The sequence below is a fragment of the Centruroides sculpturatus genome, unplaced genomic scaffold (assembly GCF_000671375.1).
Source record: "Centruroides sculpturatus isolate CEXI.00-Female unplaced genomic scaffold, Cexi_2.0 scaffold1740, whole genome shotgun sequence".
Lineage (NCBI taxonomy): Eukaryota > Metazoa > Arthropoda > Arachnida > Scorpiones > Buthidae > Centruroides > Centruroides sculpturatus.
In genome coordinates, this window is record NW_019386071.1 from 53,493 (window position 1) to 76,045 (window position 22,553).

The following is a 22,553-nucleotide window of genomic DNA, read 5'->3' on the forward strand; positions in this document are numbered from 1 at the left end:
GATAGGATTAGAAATTGGATGTTACAAAAACGAAATGTGATAAAAAGGTACTTGCCAATAATTATAAAATCATATTGTGAGCAAAGCATACAGAGGGGTTGGTCTGAGGCAGAACAGAATGCTCTTTGTAAATTATATTGTCCATTTAAGTTGCATTTTTACATATAATGGTATCTTAACTCAAATATTAATTATTTTGTCAAATGTACTTTAATACAATTAAGATTTAAATCAAAGTTCTATAGTATTATTTAATCCTGTATTAATCCTAATGAAAAATGTTCATGTTGTACTTCAGGTGAAAATGAGACTTGGGAACACATCTTTTTGTTTTGTAATAGATATATCAATTTTCTCTACAGTTATTGTAACTACATTTCTATAGTGGAAAAATGGCATTGCTTTAACTTCTACTTCACTTGTGAGGTTGTGCCTCGAAAAATTGTATTATTATTTTTTGCATGTTTTAAGTTAAGAATATAACTACATTTTTGTATATTTTAAAAATTCATTATGACTTCTATACTAATAATAATGTTCATACTAATGTATTTTTTCTTGTAATGAACGAATATGTCTATACAATACTTTATTTTTTATTTATGTAAGTCAAATTCTACTGTAATAGTTTTTTTAACATGTGAGGTGTGTATAATACAAATCTAAACACTACACGAGTGCAATTCAATTTGTTTTGTTACTATACCTAAGGACCAAGTTCTTAAGCAGTTCTTGAAGCTTTTGCACAACCATATGAAATTACCTAATTATAACTTTTACATTTTTTTTACAATTTTGAATTTAAATAAATCTTATTAAACCTAAGACTTGTTATTCTATTGAATCATAAGGTTGTCTTTTAAAATCACTCAAAATTACACCTTATAAACTGTGATCACTTTGTGTATTTTTAAAATTTTGTTTTATATTCAATTATTACAGAAATTTAAATATTTTACTGATAGTGTAGATTAATCTTAAAAATGAATGCTGATTGTTTATGTGAGGAGTTATTGTGAAATTAACAGGAAGGAGAGCATTGTAAAATGCTAGGGGATCAAACTAAGTCCAAAATATAACATACTGCATTATCAATTGTCATTTTTTACATTTTAAAACACTTAAGCACTTAAGATAAGCAGTATTACGAATTTGAGGAAAAGTCTGAAATACTCTTAATAACCAAACATTGAATGAATTGTTTTGAAATATTTTCACTCTAAATCCCTTACAATTATCATTTACACTCAATTTAAGGGCAGGTGTTAATGAACTGAAAAAGATGATAACTTTTAATTAAAATGGTATATTTTATTTATAATTTTTCATTTTAATAATTTTGATTGTAACAACAATTTCTGATTTTTTCCCAGTTTATGGATATTTTATAAAATTCAAAAAATTTATTATGAGATAAATTTAATAAATATATACTTTTGTACATGGATTATACAGGTTTTGGTAATGAATAATAAATAATGGCTTTTTTCTTTTTCTTTAAAGCCATATAAATTTATGGCTGTGGATTACTAACAGGATAAAACATTTTTATTTTAATATTTCAGCAATTATAAAAATTATATAACTGTTAATTATAAAAAATAACTAATTAAAAAGTTGACAACACAATAGCGTACGTGCATAGTAAGTCAAATGCCGGTTTGTTTTGTCAATGTGCCATACTGTAAGGGATGTGAGGGTTGGAGAATTTGTACAGAGTCAGTCAGGAAAAGTTGTGGAATTATTTAAAAAAAAAATTTGAGTAGGAATCCCGTGTAGAGTAATGTCATCAATGATCGACACAGACCCAGTGATTGACAAATACAATTGAATTCCTAGTAAATGATGCTTTAAATTTAAGTTAGGATAGCTAGTACAGTCTAGTATTATTTTTATGTGCTATGAATAGATATGATGTAGTTCAGTTTTTGAACATGAGAGAGAATGTGATAGAAATTATTTTAGTTGTGGCTTGTGTGTGAAGCTAGAAGAACTTAATTTTTTGTTCAAGAACAAGCAGAGTCAATCCATTTATATCTAATTGGTATTGAGTGTTTTTTAATAATGTTTTAATTTATTTCCATAATTTAAGTAGTAAAAAAATATTAGAAAACTGCCTAAACCTACAAATAACTATTTAATGCAAAAACATGTGCCCATAAGTAGTTTCAATATCTGTTATTACACCAGTGTTTGACTTTAGATGTTAAACACTGAATAAACTCTGTCAATTACTGGTTTTCTTATCAAGATATTTCATTCCAGATTTTCTTATATCCAATTGGTGATGATGCCTCCTGTGCGGCATAAGCCAAGATTGAAACAAGCCAAAATTCAATTATTTGGAGTTTGCAATAAATGAAGCTCTCATTGCAGTAAAAAATAGGAAAATATAAATCCTGGAGAAATCCAATTGGAAGAAAAATGGACCTGAACCTGATGTATTGTGATGTTACGGTAAGAGTGCATGTTTTAAATAACTATTCTGTCTAAAATATGTTATTTTGAGGATAAAAATTCAAGTTTTGTCAATATTATCAAGAAATATAGTTTAAATAACACNTTGTGGGTCATGATGACCCACACCCCACTTACAAATTTACGCAGACGTCAAGGGTTGCTGCGGGTCACCATGACCCCAAAGAACCATTATCTCTTAATGCTTTCTGAGAAACTGAGTAATGGCCACAGGGCCGGATTAACCCACTTTGGGGCCCTAGACGTTTTCTTTTTCAAAGTCCCTTGTCGGCTTTTTCAATTAATAAATTTTGTTACTGTTATTTCTATTAAATCGCATACGGACACTGCAGTTGCTTAATTAAAACCCTCCAGACTTCGCCGGCCTACATATATGGCTTTACAAGAACCGGTTTAGAAAGTTGAAAACCTTCACCCGTGTACATATAGGCCGGCGTTTTTACTTTTATATTTCTCTAGAACTATATATCCTAGACATAAACAGAATATGCCATCTTCTTTTTTTGTTTATATTTTACATAGTTAGTTTTTATTTGTATTTTATTTTTAAATAAATTTGTCATTTTCGATTTTTTAAATAAACATTCCACTTAGATATACGAATCATGTTTAGATTACTATGTATATTTAAATTAGAATGTAATTGTTGTATTTCACTCGGGAAAATGTTTCTAAGACTAAATAATGTGTTTTGTCAGATTATATAAATAAAAAAAATTAAAATCTAATTAAATTTATTTGCTCTAATTAATGTATATTTTTTTTATTATTTTGTCAGTTTTTGTACTAATTTATGCTCTTATATATTTGTTATTCATCGCTTTCTGTATTTTTTTACATTTTTATTTAACTTTGTTAATTAATTTACAAAATATAATAGTAAGAAATATTGTAAACAAAAGCACGTGTTTCAGCGATGACGTGGCAGGTGACGTGACCGCAGAAACCCCTGCGGCAGGTGAGGTGACGCCATTCTATTTCCTGTGACTTTCCTATGACGTAGAAGCTATCTAAGAAATAAAAATAATTTAATATATTAAATGTTTTTCATTATTTAAAAGCATTATTTAAATAAATAAATTCATTTCTCATCGCTAAGATATTTACCATTAATTAAATTCAAGTATATTAAAATAATGAAATTATTATTATTATAATAATAAAATTCATCAGAGTTATCATAAAAAAATTTAGATAATACTTTCTAATTATTATTGTGTAATATTTAATAAGTTAATTTTTTCTTTTTGTAATGTATAAAATAATATTTGTGTATCTGAAGATAGTTACTATTGTGTTTCCCAGATGGCACCAATGTAAAGTTTAACAATCACCCCTGCGTATACAGTATTTACAGGGCGAGTTTCAGATATCTTCATCCGCTCAAACTTGTACATACGGCGTTATTAAGCTTCAATTAGGGTGAACAAAATCAAGCCCCTCACATACACACTAATATTTATATATACAGGAGAAAAAAACAAATTTTTTTTTCCATTTTTTGGAGTTTCAAAGTGTCTCAAAAATAAATCTTGGGAGTCATTTTTTGACTAATCGCCACACCTCTCTCATATATTACAGAGCTGGGAAAGTAAAAATGAACAAGATTTAAATTTGTTTAAACATGATCTTTATATAACAGAATTAAAAACATTACAAATGTTTGTCATTTAATATCTTACACATACAAATATAGAAATGTATTTTTTGTATAACAATATTTACAAGGCTTTGTAATTTTTCATTAAAATAACAACTCTATATAAACAATAATGTAACAATAAGATTATTAAACATTAAGTACAGACACTTCTCGTTTTTGAATTCCTAAATCCACAGTTTAACTCTTTAAAATTTACCACAAAACAATGTTTCTAAATAGATCTTCGATCCTGGCTGAAAATTATATAAGAGAAAATATTTGGTCCATACTTAGCAAAGCTTTAAGATCCTTTTTAAGTGAGAAAACTTTAAATGTTTCTCATTACTTAAGTGATTCATATCACTTTTTGTCAATCCAGATAAATTACTGAAGCTAATAGTTGCATTTATTAGTAGTAATTTATTGAGATTTTGTTCATTTTTTAGAGTAAATGAATTTAGAGCAGCTTGAAAGGTTTTGCTGTTAGAATGTTCACGATTTAAAAGAGCTATACAATCGTGTTCATTTATATCTGTCCACAAGGACAAGCTTCTAATCTGAATTTTTCACAGTTGGGTCGACACATATTAAGGCATTGGCTAGCAAAAACAAGAATCCAAGAATGAATTAAAATGATTGCTTTTATGTAATATTTCATGATTAAAACAAAAATAAAGATCGGTTAATTAACACCTTTAACTTGTAAAAGCTATAGAGCAATATCTTTATCCATCTGTAAAAAAAAATAAATACATAAATTCAAAAATCATTTTTAAATTATACATTTGAAACAACACATTTTAATTTATAAAGTCTAGATTTTTTCATTATAAAGTTACATATTGTTTTTAACTCCTTGCTTTGTGGGCACTAAGAAAATCTTCATCTCTTTTACTGTGAGTTTAGCCACGACCAGGACAGAATGAAAGAAGCCAGAAAGTATACTCAGATTATATTCATGGAAATTTCTGAGGATCAAACCAAGATTTAACTTGGGTTCACCAAAATAGTGAGATGACGGCTAGTGCTTTTATCACTTCAACCATCTGCCCATCAAAAAAATTCATACCTGACAAGATGAAAAATTTTTCTGATGTACTGGTCAAAATTAATCTTATTATTTATAATCATTAAATAATTTGGTGGCCGGGTGAATGAGATTGTTAAGGTGTTAGTCTCTTGATCTAAGGAATCTGGATGGAAAAAAGACTCCAGAAATTCTCCATGGATGATCAGTACCAGATATTTCAGCTCCACCTCTCACCCCTTGACAACCCTCATTGGGTGCATGACTATTTAACCAATTCATTTGGAAACTAGTCATTCTGTTTAGGGTTGAAATTTGGGACAGAGAAGAAATCAATGTATTTATCGTTTATACATTATGTATAAATAATCTGGTCTAGCTTGTACAGACTAATCTCTCTGGCTAGAGCAGTGAGTCTCCACTGCCATGTGACCAAGATTGTAAATGTTATGATTTCAGACTGCTCCTAATATTCTGCAACATGCAACAGTTTTGAGAAAATACAGGCTTATATTCTGAAGAGAAACAAGGTAGAATTTATAATATTACTTAAGGTGATATAGCTGTCATCCTATCAAGCACAATCCCAGAAAGTGGGGTGAAAAGAGTGTAAATATGTTAATATCAAAATACAAATATCTTCATCATAACTGGTCTCTTTGTCTTAATTTAAAGACCTTTTAAGCAAAGCTAAAACAAATGCAGCAACCTGTCTCTTCTCTGCCATGTCTTTTAGTCCAGATAACCCTTTCCATTCACAGATGTTTATTGCCAATGAATGACAAGTTTCACAACCAGATTGTTTAATCTTAACCCAGTCTACAACTGTGAACATACCTAAGAGCCTGATCAAATCCATGACAAGCATGATTAAAATTAAAATGGAAGTACTCTTAGTGCCCACAGACTGAAGTACTAAAAACAACAAAAAAATTAAGTAATTCTATTTGTCTTAAATTAAAATAATTTTTATTTTACGTACACTAAAAATAAATTATAGTAAAACCTCACTAAGTTGGACACCTGGAGTGAAGATCTAAAGTATTCAGGTTAGAGAGTGTATTCAACATTTGAGGTTTTACTGTATATTAGAAAAATATAGGAATTTAGCTTAATTTATACATAGATTTATCAATGATATTACTCAAAATTCACAAATAAATCTAAATAATACTCTATATGAAAGATTAAACATTACTATGTTCACTGGGTGAATATGTTAAACTAAATTTTTAAACAAAAAAGAAAGAGCCTGTTTATTAATAAATTAATATACTTTAAATTAAATATAAAGTTTAAAAAATGAATGATTTTCAAACAAATATAAGTAAAATTTCAGTTCATTTTTACTCCAAATACAACTACTAGAATTAAAACTGACAATGAAAAATCTGACAAAACATTTAGCATAGATGTTTTCAGTATATAAAGCATTCTGTATAATCAGGAAACAAATAAATTATCACTTTCAGTTGTAGAAATTATTTCTAATGTATAATTTTCAAGCATTAATCATAAAAGAAAATGCAATGCAGTCAAGAATATATAAAATGTATAGTCAAGTATATATATGCTGGTATTTCTTTATCTCACTATGCAGTAGCACTTCTCAAACTGTGTTCGGGTCATTCTAAGTTAAGAGGTACTCACTGGTTAAGAGATGTGGCCACGACATAAATGTTAGAAATTTAATCTAAATATGTAACATTTTTATCGAAATAACTAATTTGTGCATATCTGCAAGGTGGCCAGTCAATTTATTTATTTTATCTTGTTTTATGAATGACCAGGGGAGATACTCAATACAGGGGAGAGACTAGGTGTACAGTACAAGGTACGATACTTTATGAACAGGGGAGAGAGAGACTTTAACATTGCTTTATGAAAGAAAATAGACTTTTTTTTAAGAATCAACTTTATTTATTCATTTTATAATTATTAAATTATCAGACTGTTTATTTTCAAGCAGCCTGTTAATATCTTCATTCTGAGGAGGTGGTAGTAGCAGTGGGTCTTCATTATCCGAACTAGGAAGGGTTGTGGATTCATTACTTATGATTTGAAGTGCTAAACGACATCTACGATTCTTTGCTTTTTCTCTTCTCAATTTTCTAGCTTCTCGCTGTTCTTGGGGGGTCATTTGGTTCACAGTCTTAACAATTCCTTTTTCTTTTTTCTTTTGATACTTTTCATGTTCTTTAAGTTTTTGTAGTACGTATTTGTCAGGGTCATTTTTTATGCATTGGTACCTTAATCTTTCTGCTACACGATTTTTTTCTAGGCGTTCTTCATGTGCCATTTTTTCCTTGCTAACATATTCTGTAAAAGACATATTATACCATAATTAAATGTATGAGATAGGCTAAAAGAGTAAAAATGTATATTGACTAAATTACGGAACGACAGTTCACGTGTTATCCATAAAAATACTATGATCTGACGTTTTTATATCTCCCCTGGAATCTTAAAAGGCAGGGGAGATATGACAAAGAAGATAATTTTTCATTAGAAAACCGAAATAATCGTAAGAGTATTTATCGTACACAATTAACAAATAAATATGAGAATCTATGCACAAATAACAGTAAATATACAAATAAAATAAAGTTCTTAGATAAATAATCACAAAATAAAACTTACCAGGGGAGAGATCACTTCACTCTTTCACAACTGTACCCACAGAGTAACGTTACCGAAATCACTGAGAAAATTGCTGCGTGGTTAGCTCGCTTGATGCTTGCTGCTAACTTCACATCCAATGAAATGTGTTCAAGGTCACAATTTCCCGCGACAAAGTAAACAAACATCGTTTTTTGACAAATACAAAATGCCAGGGGACGAGACGCGAAAAATGCGGGACAAATTAGATGTAAATATTTTTTTATGAAAAAGAAATATTACGTAATTTTACTTGTTAGATTACAATAATTTACTTATCCCATTTTATTAAAATGAATGATTTTCATATTTCATTACATTTCTATCTATTTAAAATTACTGATACACGAACAGAATCGGTTAGGAGACAGGCCAGGAGAGATATGTTTTTCATGTTTGAAGTACTATTGTGACTAAATTAGTATATTTAAGTAATGAATTTAAGTGACCATAAAGAAGATGGTGAGTTTTGAGAGATGATAACATTATTTCAAACAAATTTTTGAAAAAAATGTGATTTTTTCTCATGGACGTTGAAAGTACCTCTTAACTTAGAATGACCCGTTCACAAACCAACTTTTTTCCCCATTTCAATCACTTGCACATTTTATTTAATTTCACAAAATATACTGAGTATAATTTGTGAAATTAAATAAAAATAATTATAAAGCTCAGAAAATTATGTTTATATGCATTTTTCTCATTTATTTTAATTTTTAGACTGAATATCCAAGAAAAATTGAATAATCAAATAGTTCTAATCATTTTGAAAAAAACAATCTCTGGGCCACTTTAAACAGTTTTAAAAATAATCAATAAAATTTATAAAATTTTTAGTAAAATCTCATTGAAATCCATAAGAAATGATTTCTGGACCAATTTGAGCAACACTTACAATCGTTAAGTAATAGTGTCGAAAAATATTTCCCATCAGAAAAAACGACATTTGAAATAAATTTGTGGATAAAAAAACCTTTTCATAATATATGATCAGTGGCGTAGCGAACGTAACTGGCGCCCCCTCCCCCTTTTCAGAAACACATATAGTAATATAATATATTGAATTTACTCGTGATAAGAATATAATGCAAATAATAATAGAATGTAGTACCTACATAAAATATCTATAATATATTACGAATAGTCATTACCTAAATACGCTTCTACAAAATGCTGAACTGTTTTTCGGGATAGAGAGACAGGTTCAGGTTAGGCTTTAAATTTGAGACAAAAAAAATCTAGTTAAAAAATCAAGACTAGGATTGGATTCGGAAATGTGTCTGTGTCAGAAAAAAAAAGCGGACATACTAATCTATATATATATTTATTTTACATATTTATATAATTGTCTTAAAAACACAGTTTTTAAACAACAAACAAAGTTAATATATATATTATATATACTGTAAGTAGATATATTTATTAATAATAATTTAATATTATAATACATTAATACAAATAAGTACTATGTATTGCTAGATCACTTAGGCGATTTTGTCCCATCGTCGATCCTAGATATGTGAAGATTAATTTTATTTGCTGAAAGAATGTTCACAGCTAGCAATTGATACTGAAATAGTAAGGAGTATTTGAAGTACTCCCAAATTTACAAAATTAGATTACAAATTTTATTTAACAAAGAAAATACTACGTGTTCAGTCCTAAGGTCAGAGTTTACTTCTTAGAATGACTGTGGGTGGTACTCTTCCCTACCTGCCTTTGGTGGGGTAAGGTGGCTGTTTTGCCTGTTTGTAAATGAGGGTAGCCATTTTGTATTTTATTTTGACTCNAAAATCTCATTGAAATCCATAAGAAATGATTTCTGGACCAATTTGAGCAACACTTACAATCGTTAAGTAATAGTGTCGAAAAATATTTCCCATCAGAAAAAACGACATTTGAAATAAATTTGTGGATAAAAAAACCTTTTCATAATATATGATCAGTGGCGTAGCGAACGTAACTGGCGCCCCCTCCCCCTTTTCAGAAACACATATAGTAATATAATATATTGAATTTACTCGTGATAAGAATATAATGCAAATAATAATAGAATGTAGTACCTACATAAAATATCTATAATATATTACGAATAGTCATTACCTAAATACGCTTCTACAAAATGCTGAACTGTTTTTCGGGATAGAGAGACAGGTTCAGGTTAGGCTTTAAATTTGAGACAAAAAAAATCTAGTTAAAAAATCAAGACTAGGATTGGATTCGGAAATGTGTCTGTGTCAGAAAAAAAAAGCGGACATACTAATCTATATATATATTTATTTTACATATTTATATAATTGTCTTAAAAACACAGTTTTTAAACAACAAACAAAGTTAATATATATATTATATATACTGTAAGTAGATATATTTATTAATAATAATTTAATATTATAATACATTAATACAAATAAGTACTATGTATTGCTAGATCACTTAGGCGATTTTGTCCCATCGTCGATCCTAGATATGTGAAGATTAATTTTATTTGCTGAAAGAATGTTCACAGCTAGCAATTGATACTGAAATAGTAAGGAGTATTTGAAGTACTCCCAAATTTACAAAATTAGATTACAAATTTTATTTAACAAAGAAAATACTACGTGTTCAGTCCTAAGGTCAGAGTTTACTTCTTAGAATGACTGTGGGTGGTACTCTTCCCTACCTGCCTTTGGTGGGGTAAGGTGGCTGTTTTGCCTGTTTGTAAATGAGGGTAGCCATTTTGTATTTTATTTTGACTCGAATCTCGGTCTCTTGACTACCTTTCCGGAAAATTTTTTTTTCTTGGAGACCATTCGGCGCCCCTCTGCGAGTGGCGTCCGGTGCATGATGCGCCTTTGCACACCCATTGCTAAACTACTGTATATGATAGTAATAAATTAGATTTAAGTTACAGAGAATACGAGTATATCCTTGAAATTAGTTCAGATATGTTTGAAACTAGATTTTCAACAATGTCTATAGATAAATTTTTTATCAAAAGAAAAAATGGATATCTATTTCTGTACGAGAAAGCAATGAAAATATTAGTCCCATATGCAACAGCATATGCATGTGGAGCGGGATTTTCAACTATGACAGTAACAAAAAATAAGTTTAAAAATCGATTTTCAATTATTTCACCGCTTCGACTCGGCTTGACTAATTTACAACCCATAATTGAAGTTAATTGAAGAAGAGCAGCAGAAATCTTTTCATTAGCAATGTACCATATACCAAATAAACAAAAATTTTAAATTTATAATTTTTAGTAATTATAGGATTGATATCTTTTTTTTTTGTTGTTGTGTACTTATATGCAATAAATTTGTGATTTTTTCAAATAATTTTTTACGATTTTTTATTTTTTACAAGGGCTCGTATTTATTAATAATTATAATTAAAAACAAAAATAAAAATACACTTTTAGTAAATACTATTAATTTAATTTTTTAGTAATCATAAGACTAATATTTTTAAAGTCCTATATGCAATGTTTTTGTGATATTATCATGGTTTTCTGTGATTTTGTCAAAGATTTATTTATATAAAATAATTGTAATAATTATTTATATTTACATTTAAATATTATTGTAAGTAAATTATAATAATAATTTTACAATTTACTTCTGCAGTAATTCTTTAATATCTAGTAATTTTTTTTATTAAAACACCACTGGTCCACGAAATATTTTCACAAATTTTAACATTTCGCGAGCCAAAAAAAGTTGACAAACGCTAGTTTAGATTGTTAAAAAAAAAGTGAAAACTAATTAAAGTTTTGAATAAACTGAATTGTTATATTAGTCTATTTAGAACATAATTATTATTTGAAAAACTGATCGTTTTAATTTAAATTAAAATTTTATTAATGTACTTCATATAATAGACACATAAAATGTGTGTCTATTATATATATTGAACCAGTACCTGGTAAGAAGTAACTTTGTACTTCATATATCATCAAATGACTTTAATTAGTTATTTAATTAATAAAACGATATAATCGAATTTTTATCAGATTTTACAATCATCCGTTAAAAATATGGATGAATCCTTTTATTAAATTACAATTCTGATTAAAAACTAAAACATGACCATTGAGAAAGTATAGTTGGCTTGCAGTTCAAAAAATCCAAGTACTAATTTTAATTATAATTATTCTTTAATGTCTGTTTCTTATCATTCTATTAATTAATAAGACAAACTTACAGTAAAAACAGTTTAAATTATTAAAAAAAAGAGAAACATTTTCCCAACATCTCAATTAGAATCTCATATTACTAAGCCTTATTGCCATATTTTACTTATTATGGTATATTATAAGGCCTCAAACTTCACATATAGATTATTATAAAGTAATATTTATAAACAAGTTAAAAACTTTTCATATTTTTAATAATAAAGATTAATAATATAAACTAAAAAAATACAAATTGCCATTTTTTAAAAATTACTTTAAAAAGACTATTAATAATAATGAATAAAGTAAAATGAATTACTAAATTTGTAATTCATATAACAACAACACAGGCTAAAATTCAAGCATTTTCTGCCATTCCATTAACTCGTTTCGAAAATTCGCATAGAATTTCGGTTGAAATAAATCTGTCAATATTCTTACCAAGCATATATACGATGAACCAATCTCCTACAGACAATCGCTTAATCAACAATTCCAAATAAGTTTCCTGTACAAGCCTGTAACGTATGGATAAGATATACAATCTCATCTTTCCACTTGTTATTAAAATAATACGGTATACAACAGATATGGCACTCAATAAAATTAAAACGATAAACCAGAACCATAAAACTATAAAAATCTTTTCGTTAATTACATTTAAAGGTAACATACACAAATTATCAATTTTTATTATATTACCGGACAATCCATAATAGTAAAAAAAACATTTGCTCATCCTTGGGAACGTTTCTAGCATCGGATTTATTAAATTATCATCATCGTTCATGTTATATTTAATTACTTCTATTCCGTAATTTAAGAATTCGCCATTTAAAAATACATCAACCAAATACATTTGAGAAATGGCATTAATTAGACACAGTAATTCACAAGCAAAGTAACGAAGAGCGTAACAATCGTGACATCCCAAACTTTCGTGTAAGAACTTAACTACAGCAGCATTATTTTCCCGCTTATGAATTTCTTCGCACATGATGTTGTCACTCTTCAGACTCAAAGTCTGAATTAAGCCACTTTCGCAGTGTTTCCACACCCGTCTTGGCACGTAGAAGAGGAAAGATTAAAGAAACAGGAAGAAGCAGACCCATTGATAATATGTATGCTGATAGAAATGTTCTTGGTTTTCATATTTTGAATTGATTCCGGGAAAAATGCTTCCTTCTTCGCTCATATTTGGCTTTTTTACTGTAAATGTGCCGCGAATCCAACAGTAAGTATCCATCACGTGTTTATCGATGTTTTTCTTTCCATACAGAAAATGGGTTCACCGACATATTGCGTTGCTGATAGAAAGGCACAAAAAAAAGTAATATAACCACAGTATAAATATAATGGAGACGAAATACAATGCTATCTATCACTATTCTGTTTATTCTCACTAAGTTCTTTACCACATCAAATTTGAAAACCTTCAACATTTTTCAAATTAAATCTTTTACTGAAATGTCTTGGCGCGAGACTAAACCAACGCCCTCTTAGGTTCTTAATTAGTCAAATTGAATATTTTATTTTAAAATATGTTTAAATAAAAAAATTTAAATAATTTTTTACGATTTAAATTTTATTTTATGAAATTAATTATTTATAAATGTTTAATTCTATTAATTAAAACATTGTTAAGGTATTTCGGTAGTTTGTTTTTTTATTAAACTCTTTCCACCTTGTGGACATTAAATATGTAAAAGTGTAGATAATCAAAAACTGAGAACATCATTGATAAAAGGACATTTTAAGAAATGGATCCTGAAAATTTGAAAGAATTTCAGTGAATAGTTTTTGAAAAATCGTAATTTTAAAATATAAAAGCTTATATCATTGAAGTACTCTCGTTGGTTGTCGAGACAACTGAAACTCGTCATTTGCCGCAAGCGGGAATTTCAAGGCTATTCCTACTGATTTATAGAAGACTAATTTAACTGTAGCAATAGTTGTTGAAATAAAAATAGATATCTGCATGCCAGTAAAAGTATCGGAAAGGTGTCAAATATATCTTTAAACCCTAGTGTATTAACTGACGAATCAACTGCTGAGATTATGGATTTCGAGCCACTTTGACGACGCATAACGTAACGTTACGTGTAACGTTAGTTACTTTAGTAACGTTTAGTAACTTTTAATAACTAAAAGTTACTAAACGTTACACGTTTAGTAACTTTAGTAACGTGGGCGTAACTTTAGTTAAACATGCAAATACATAATAAATAAAAAAGTTCTATCATCCAGACTTCATCAAAAACTCTCCAGGATTCTTCAATAAACAGTTATTTGATAATATACAAAGTACTTTAGTGAAATTTTAATTTAAATTAAAACACGACCAATTTTTCAAATAATAATAATTTTTTAGTCTAATATAACAATTTAGTTAATTCAAAACTTTAATTAGTTTTCATTTTATTTTAACAATTTAAACGCTTAATTTACTTAATTATTCCTGGGAAGTTCAATTATAAATTTTACATTCAATTTTGTTATTTATACGCCTATATATTTAATGATCATTTATTATAAGATATTAAATCGATACTCTGAGACAATTTTCTAAAGTTAAATAAAATAGGTTTGTTTATGAGTGTACAGTATAAGCCTATATAGTATTTCGAGACATATTACGACACAATTTATTACCAAATCAAGTTTATTTAATTATTTAAGTACACAGAATTAAATTTTGGTTTTAAAGTATTCAACTGTGCAGTCATTCAATTTCACATAGAATCGGACAGCTGGTGTCGAAATACCTGTCACGTTTGTTCCTTCTGGAAACATGATTATTAATTTAAAACGCGAGCTATTTTTAACTGCTTTCCGCGCAAAAATTAACGTGTAATTTTTAAAATGTGTATTCGTAAGATGAATATTCCAAGTTCCGAAAGTAGGTCAAATTAGTGATACCCATTACCTCCTACAGTCACAAGACAATAGGTTTCTGATCAGTTTAGTCCATAGATGAAATTTCATTTAAATTAAAATTTTAAACAAATACATACGTACAATAATTCTTTATTAATAAAAGATGTTAATAAAAATAAAAATTTCCATTCGCCCGTCAAACTATACTAAACATTTCTAAGAAATCTGAAACACCTGCAGACCCCCCACAAGAGTTTCTGTTCAAACTTCTATATGTTATCATCATCTGTTTATCATATGTTAATTTATCACCAACATATGATAAATTAACGTTTTAATAGAATGATAATTAAAGCAGAAACTTGTTAAAAAAAACTAAAATATTACAAGATTTTAATACATTCGAACGCGTGTAACGATAATTACGATACACGCAACAACACTTACAATTTAAAATACAGTATTACACGCATATAATATTTTAATAATGTCTTGTAAATTGTTACAATACGCAAATATATTAAATATTTTTCCTCTTTTTAAAATTTTTTAAAATAAATTATTGTTTATAATAATAGAATTGTATACATACATTTATTTATATATGTGTATAATTTTAAATTAATTAATTATTTATAATTTTATATTATATGATGATGACTATTATAAGTCTATATATTATATGAAAGAAATTTTATTCATTTAATAATTTGAGAAGATACATGTTGAAAAATTAATTTTTTTTAAAGTAGAAAATAAACAGGAAGAAAATGGATGGAAAATATATTTAATTTTCTAACATCTTTTGATAAAATAACAAATTTAATGATTGCCGATTATAAAATATTTATCGTTTTAATTATTGAATAGTCGAAATTACGTTAAAAAAGTTATTATATATGTATATACTGTTAACTTGTTTGAACGGATAAATAAAAATATTAAGTCCGATAACGTCGGCACTATTAACGACCATATTTCCGTTGTTTCTTCACACTTTATCACAATAACATAGAAATGACTTTGTATTTTTGTAGATCAAGCTTGTGTGAAACTCTTTTTCCGACAATTTTTATCAAACAAATTAGTTTTCTCTGCTGCTAGACTAATTCATTAATGACTGGGATAGGGTATTGATACAGTATTTTCATAAACTCGCGGGAATTATAATTTATATAATTATATATAAAATAATTAATAAATATATAATAAATATATTATATTATTTTATATAATTATAAAATATAAAACAGTATAATAAATATATAAAATAATTAATATTTGTCTATCGAATAAATTAATCAGTAATTTTTTCTAAACACCAGGGGAGTGTGCTTCAGATGTGACCTAGTTTGACCTAGAATTCTAGGTATGTGACTGCTATTCGAACCAGCTTACACACCAAGAAATTATTTAATGTTTTATTTCATTCCGATGGATTTTCCGGACTAGACGACGTAAAAATAAATGGATTTTTGATAAATTAGTTTAAGAAACAATTATAGTACGATTCTAAGTAAAATTTTGAAACACAACAGTCTTAGTCATACATTTGTAATAAATAAGAAACATCGATTTTGAGCGCAAAATATTGCAATTTGAAAAAACAACATTAAATTGTGAAATCTATAATGAAATAAATAATTTATTATGAAACTACTGTTTTTAACGTTATTGTTTGTTAAAATAATAAACTGAACGTATTAACATAATTTTAAATGTTATTTCAAAGATTGTAAATATGTAAAACTTTTTATTAAAAAAAATGGAGTATGTAATTTTTTTGGTTTTATTCTATTTCTCCTTTCATTCATTATTTGACAAGCTTTCGAAAATGTTCTCTCTGCCCGTACCAAAACTGAATACTGACATCAAGCAGTCATACTTATGATCACTTCCAAAAACACATGCTTAGACAATCACTTATATTTTCCTTTGTGTCTGTCACAGTATGATGCATGTGATCTAATAAGCTTCACTAAACTCTGGTGACAAAATGAATAACTAATATAATTGTTTAGCCCGCAAAAAGGCAAAGCTGCTTTTCATTCTTTGGAAGGAAAACACGGCACCCAAGAGGTTAATAAATTTAAGTCCTAATTCTCTTTCTGCGAACGAATTTGTGTCCCTATTAACCACGAGTCATTTCACATTTGGGAGACTTTTGTTATTAAAGAATTTGACCCTGCAGTAAAACAGGTGGTCACATGAATATTCCAGGTTCTATTTAGTTTCGTTCATAGATAAATGTTAATTAGTTTATTTATGTTAAAATTTTTAACAAATAAAGTACATACAATAATTCTTTATCAATAAAAGATGTAAATAAGAATAGAAATTTCCTTTCGCCCTTCTAGGAATCAAAATCTGTAGATCCCTTACAAGTTTCAGTTGGACACTACATTAACTCTTATTGTCAGAAAAATTCTTAGATATATAAACAGATGACATCGGGTTATCGGGTTATCTTTTTGCAATATATGTCAAAATTTTAAATTTGTCTGCATAAAAACATATGGAAATTTCACTGTTCGAATTTCTATATGTTATCAGCTCGTTGAAGAGCGCAAGACNTTTCCTTTCGCCCTTCTAGGAATCAAAATCTGTAGATCCCTTACAAGTTTCAGTTGGACACTACATTAACTCTTATTGTCAGAAAAATTCTTAGATATATAAACAGATGACATCGGGTTATCGGGTTATCTTTTTGCAATATATGTCAAAATTTTAAATTTGTCTGCATAAAAACATATGGAAATTTCACTGTTCGAATTTCTATATGTTATCAGCTCGTTGAAGAGCGCAAGACCATCAACATGTGATAAATTAACGTTTTAATAGAATGATAATTAAAGCAGATATTGAAAAATAATTATAATTATAATTAGTACAGTACTTGGAATTTTTGAACTGAAAGCCAACCATGCTTTCTCAATGGTCATGTTGCTTCAGTGTCTTATTTTTAAATCAGAATTGTAATTTAATAAAAGGATTCATCCATATTTTTATCGGATGATTGTAAAATTTGATAAGAATTCAATTATATCGTTTTATTAATTAAATAACTAATTAAAGTCATATGATGATATATGAACTACATTAATAAAATTTTAATTTAAATTAAAACACGATCAGTTTTTCAAATAATAATTATTATCTAAATAGTCTAATATGACAATTTAGTTAATTCAGTTTATTCAAAACTTTGTTAAAAAAAAGTGAAAACTAAAGTAAACTAGCGTTTCTCAATCTTTTTTTGGCCCGCGAAATGGTAAAATTTGTGAAAAATATTTCGCAAAGCAGTGATGTTTTAATAAAAAAAACTTTACTAGATATTAAAAAATTACTACAGAAGTAAATTGTAAAATTATTATTATAATTTACTTACAATAATATTTAAATTTAAATATAAGTAATTATTATAATTATTTTATATAAATAAATCTTTGACAAAATCACAGAAAACCATGATAATATCACAAAAACATTGCATATAGGACAATAAAAATATCAGTCTTATGATTACTAAAAAATTAAATTAATAGTATTTAGTAAAAGCCTAATTTTTATTGTTGTTTTTAATTATAATTATTAATAAATACATACCCTTGTCAAAAATTACAACAAAAAATCGTAAAAAATTATTTGAAAAAATCACAAATTTATTGCATATAAGTACACAACAAAAGAAATATTAATCCTATAATTACTAAAAGTTATAAATTTAAAATTTTTGTTTGTTTGATATATGGTACATTGCTAATGAGAAGATTACTGCTGCTCTTCTTCAATTAACTTTTTATTATGAGTTTTAAATTAGTCAAGCCGAGTCGAAGCGGTGAAATAATTGAAAATCGATCTCTAAAGTTATTTTTTATTACTGTCATAGTTGAAAATCCCACTTCACATGAATATGTTGTTGCGTATGGGACTAATATTTTCATCGCTGTCTCGTACAGAAATGGATATCCATTTTTCCTTTTGATTCAAAATTTATCTATAGACATTGTTGAAAATCTAGTTTTTAACATATCTGAACTAATTTCAAAGATGGACTCGTATTCTCTGTTACTTAAATCTAATTTACTACTATCATATATTATGAAAGGGTTTGTTATCCACAAATTTTTTTTACATGTCGTTTTTTCTGATAGGAAATATTTTCCGACATTATAATTTAACGATTGTGTTGTTCAATAATTATATTTATTTTTTATATATATCTTGTTTATATCATAGACCTTATCTTACGAGAGCGATCCTGTTTCGAATTGAAATCACGAAGATCCCGGTGATCTGCCGAGACTTTTATAATTGCGTTGGTTGGACAAACAGGGCAGATTTCATCTTGCTTCTCGTTTTTTATGATTTAACTCTATTGGGCATTTTTTCCGTAAAGCTGCTAATTGCTTTACAAAAATCGCTCGTCATCGATTCCATTAAAGTATTTAGAAGCTCTTTTTCTATCGCTGCTGACGACAATCTTTCGTGACTGAGAGTTTTTTACGAATGTATAAATTTGCTTTATGGTTGAAAAACTGCACTCAACAGATGCGCTCGTAGATGGTACTGTAAAAATTAATATAATTCTTTTAGCACATCCGAGCAACGCCGTTTTATTATTAACACATAATTAATTGTTTTGTCACTTCGAAAAACAGGGACCACAGTTTGACGAACTTTGTTATTTACGCTTTCGTAACATCGTAACGTTCTATACTTAAATCCGAGTTAATATTTGACTATTTATTTTTCAGTATTAACTTTAAATTCACAAACATATGTTTTATATAACTAATATTTTTAATCTTGTATTATTTAATAACGGTATTGAATATATTACAGTATATTCTCGTTAATTCGAATTCAGAGTTAAAGTAACTTTCTACAAAAGATCTACTGCTTTATAAGTGTGTTAAAAATTTTAACTGTTAGAAAACAAATTCATTGTTTATAGACTGAAGAGAATTCCGATCCAAAATGCATTTAAATAAAATAGTTGAAAAATAATCGTCGTCTTAGTAATTCTTGAACTCGGGTGAAAATTGGAATCGAACGACAAAACATTTTGGTTTATTATTTAATTATATTCTCCAAAAGTGCGATCAAGCCGCAATAAAAAAATCCGACTTAGTTTTAAAAATCAATTATCTCTTTCAGATCTGCGTTATATGTAAGAGGCCATGTTATCTCTCCAAATTACTCTAGAAAGCTGCAGTTTTTTATATGAAATAATATACATATATCTAAGTAATATAGGGGAGATCGGGGCAACTTCGGCATGCGGGGCAAGTTTGTCAAGCGCTTTTTTTAAAAAACAAATTAAAAAGAGACTTTGGTTATAGGTTAGGCAGTTGAGTTTTATTGTTGGCTTGTTGAGTGTAGTGTTTTTATTGTTCTCCAACAAGCGTAGTTGAATTATCAAGCAAATTTTCATTTTCGTTCAATTCCATATAATATTTTTTTTCCATTTATATTGAATTGGCAGGTTTTGTTATAATTCCATGATAACGAAAGTTACTTTTCCTGTTAGAAGGATGTAACTTCAACTTATTCACGTGGCCAGATCGTGGCTTGGCATTCTGTTCTCAGGGTTGTACTTAATGTTTCGAAATCATGACTAGCGGGGTAAGATCGGCAACATAAAGCCACATTAGAAGCAAAGGATAAAAATCAAACAGATGATAAATGAAAACATGTTTGCATTTGTTATTCATGTATATATGTCTTTGAACTTGCATTTCGTTGTAATAATATTAAATGGGTGTTGGATTTGTATTTCTTTGTTTTAATAGTGAATTCCAACTTATACATTGTTAATAACATAATTTTATATACGTGCCTATCTTGCCCCATTACTGTTGCCCCTATACCAGGGGCAACTTTAATAAAAATAATTAAAATAATTACAACTTTACAAAAAGAGAGAAGTTGCCGATCTTGCCCCTATACCCGGGGCAACTTCGTCAATTTCTCTCTTCTTGTAAAGTTGTAATTATTTTAATTATTTTTATTTCCAAAGTGATTTTAACCAGTTCTATAGTACGGTAACATTCCAATAGACAATATGCAAAGCTTTTTTTTCAGTTTACAGCAGTATTTATTACACAAAATTTAAGTAAAGCTTAACATGCCGATCTTGCCCCGATCTCACCTACATAGCAAATTAATTAGATGTTTAATAATGTTATTATTTTTTGGTCTTTTTAAAATATAAAATTTAATAAAATGTTTTAACTTTGACATTTTAAATCAAAGATTCGTAAACTGAACAAAATTTGCGATATAAAGTAAAAACAAATCGAATGTAGCACGATTTTTAAGCGATATTTTCTGTCTATAATCGATCTGTTCTTTATATTTTTTTATTACAAACATGCCAGTTTTTACGAAAGTTATATTTTAAAATTTCACATAGAATCGGATATCTGGTGTCAAAATACCTGCGAATCATATGCCACATGCAGTAACAACCACAGCATGTGGTCAGGTTCCGTTAATAGGTCACACACGCATTACCCCTTCCCATCACAAACAAGATAATGCTTCTTTTTCAGTAGTACAGTTTATATAAACTTTCCGATTAGTTGATTGCATAGATAAATGTTAATTATTTTATTTAAATTAAAATTTTAAACAAATAAAATACATAGAATAATTTTTTATCAATAAAAAATGTTCATAAGAATCAAAATTTCCTTTCGCCCTTAGACACTGTAACATCCAAATCATGTAAAATTTTCTACGAAGGCTACAATTGCACAAGGCCTGAATCAATCGGATTAGCATGAGTTCTTTAATTAATGATATACACTATTAGTTATTAAACCTTGATATACGTGGTATTTACGATTAAATGGTTGAATTTATTATAAAGTAGTAAACTAGTGTAAGAAAACATTTTATTGAAAATTATTAAAGTTAGCATTTTTTCAAACTGTTACTAACGTTCCCCTTTCAAAATATCACATTAAAACAAGTTCAATATTTGCATATATTTTAAATATGTGAGAGTAAATATAACATTAAATACACAATAGGATACCAGAGCTCACAACAGAATTCATCTTGTAAATCAAATGTTTTTATTAATAAACAATTTATCATATTATTTTCGGTATTAATATTTTATTATTAGCCTATGAATGTATGTTACGATTCGTATAGATGTTGCTGATGTAACATCTATTCGAATAAATTAATTAGGAATTGTACTAAATTAAGAATGATATCATTTTATATAAATGTACATATTTTTTAATGAGTAAAAACATGTTACATACAGTAATAAAATATATGAAAATAAATAAGAAAAAGTACATTATATTTTATTGCTTTTCGGTACCAGCAGAGCGAACGTTTGTAATCTGCATGTTGATTCGAATTTTCTTGACTTATTCCGAAAGTTTTTTTTTCTTATTGTTTACTTAATGACTGGGTGCATAGGTAGACACCGGGCATCTTTAGAATATACAAATTACTGAAGATGTCGCACATTTATTTTTTATGATAGACATTGAAAAATATAATAAATACTGAGGATAAATCACATTCTTGGAATTTCTTGTAGATAGCTAAAATTTCTGATTCTAAAACAATTCCATAGAAAAATAATGACAGCCAATCTGTTGTATCCTTTGATATGTACTAATAAATGGGACAAAAGAGGCATTAACAATGAATGACCACCATTATCAGCGATCCTGGGG

At 27.7% G+C, this 22,553-nt stretch overlaps 1 protein-coding gene across 1 annotated transcript; it reads right to left on the reverse strand.

The window, feature by feature from the left end:
- Window positions 1-11,164: 11,164 nt before the first annotated feature.
- LOC111613424 (innexin shaking-B-like) lies at window positions 11,165-13,228 on the reverse strand. The gene has a single exon (XM_023354784.1). The coding sequence runs from the start codon at window positions 12,962-12,964 to the stop codon at window positions 12,326-12,328; it is 639 nt and encodes a 212-aa protein (XP_023210552.1). The 5' UTR covers window positions 12,965-13,228; the 3' UTR covers window positions 11,165-12,325.
- Window positions 13,229-22,553: the final 9,325 nt, after the last annotated feature.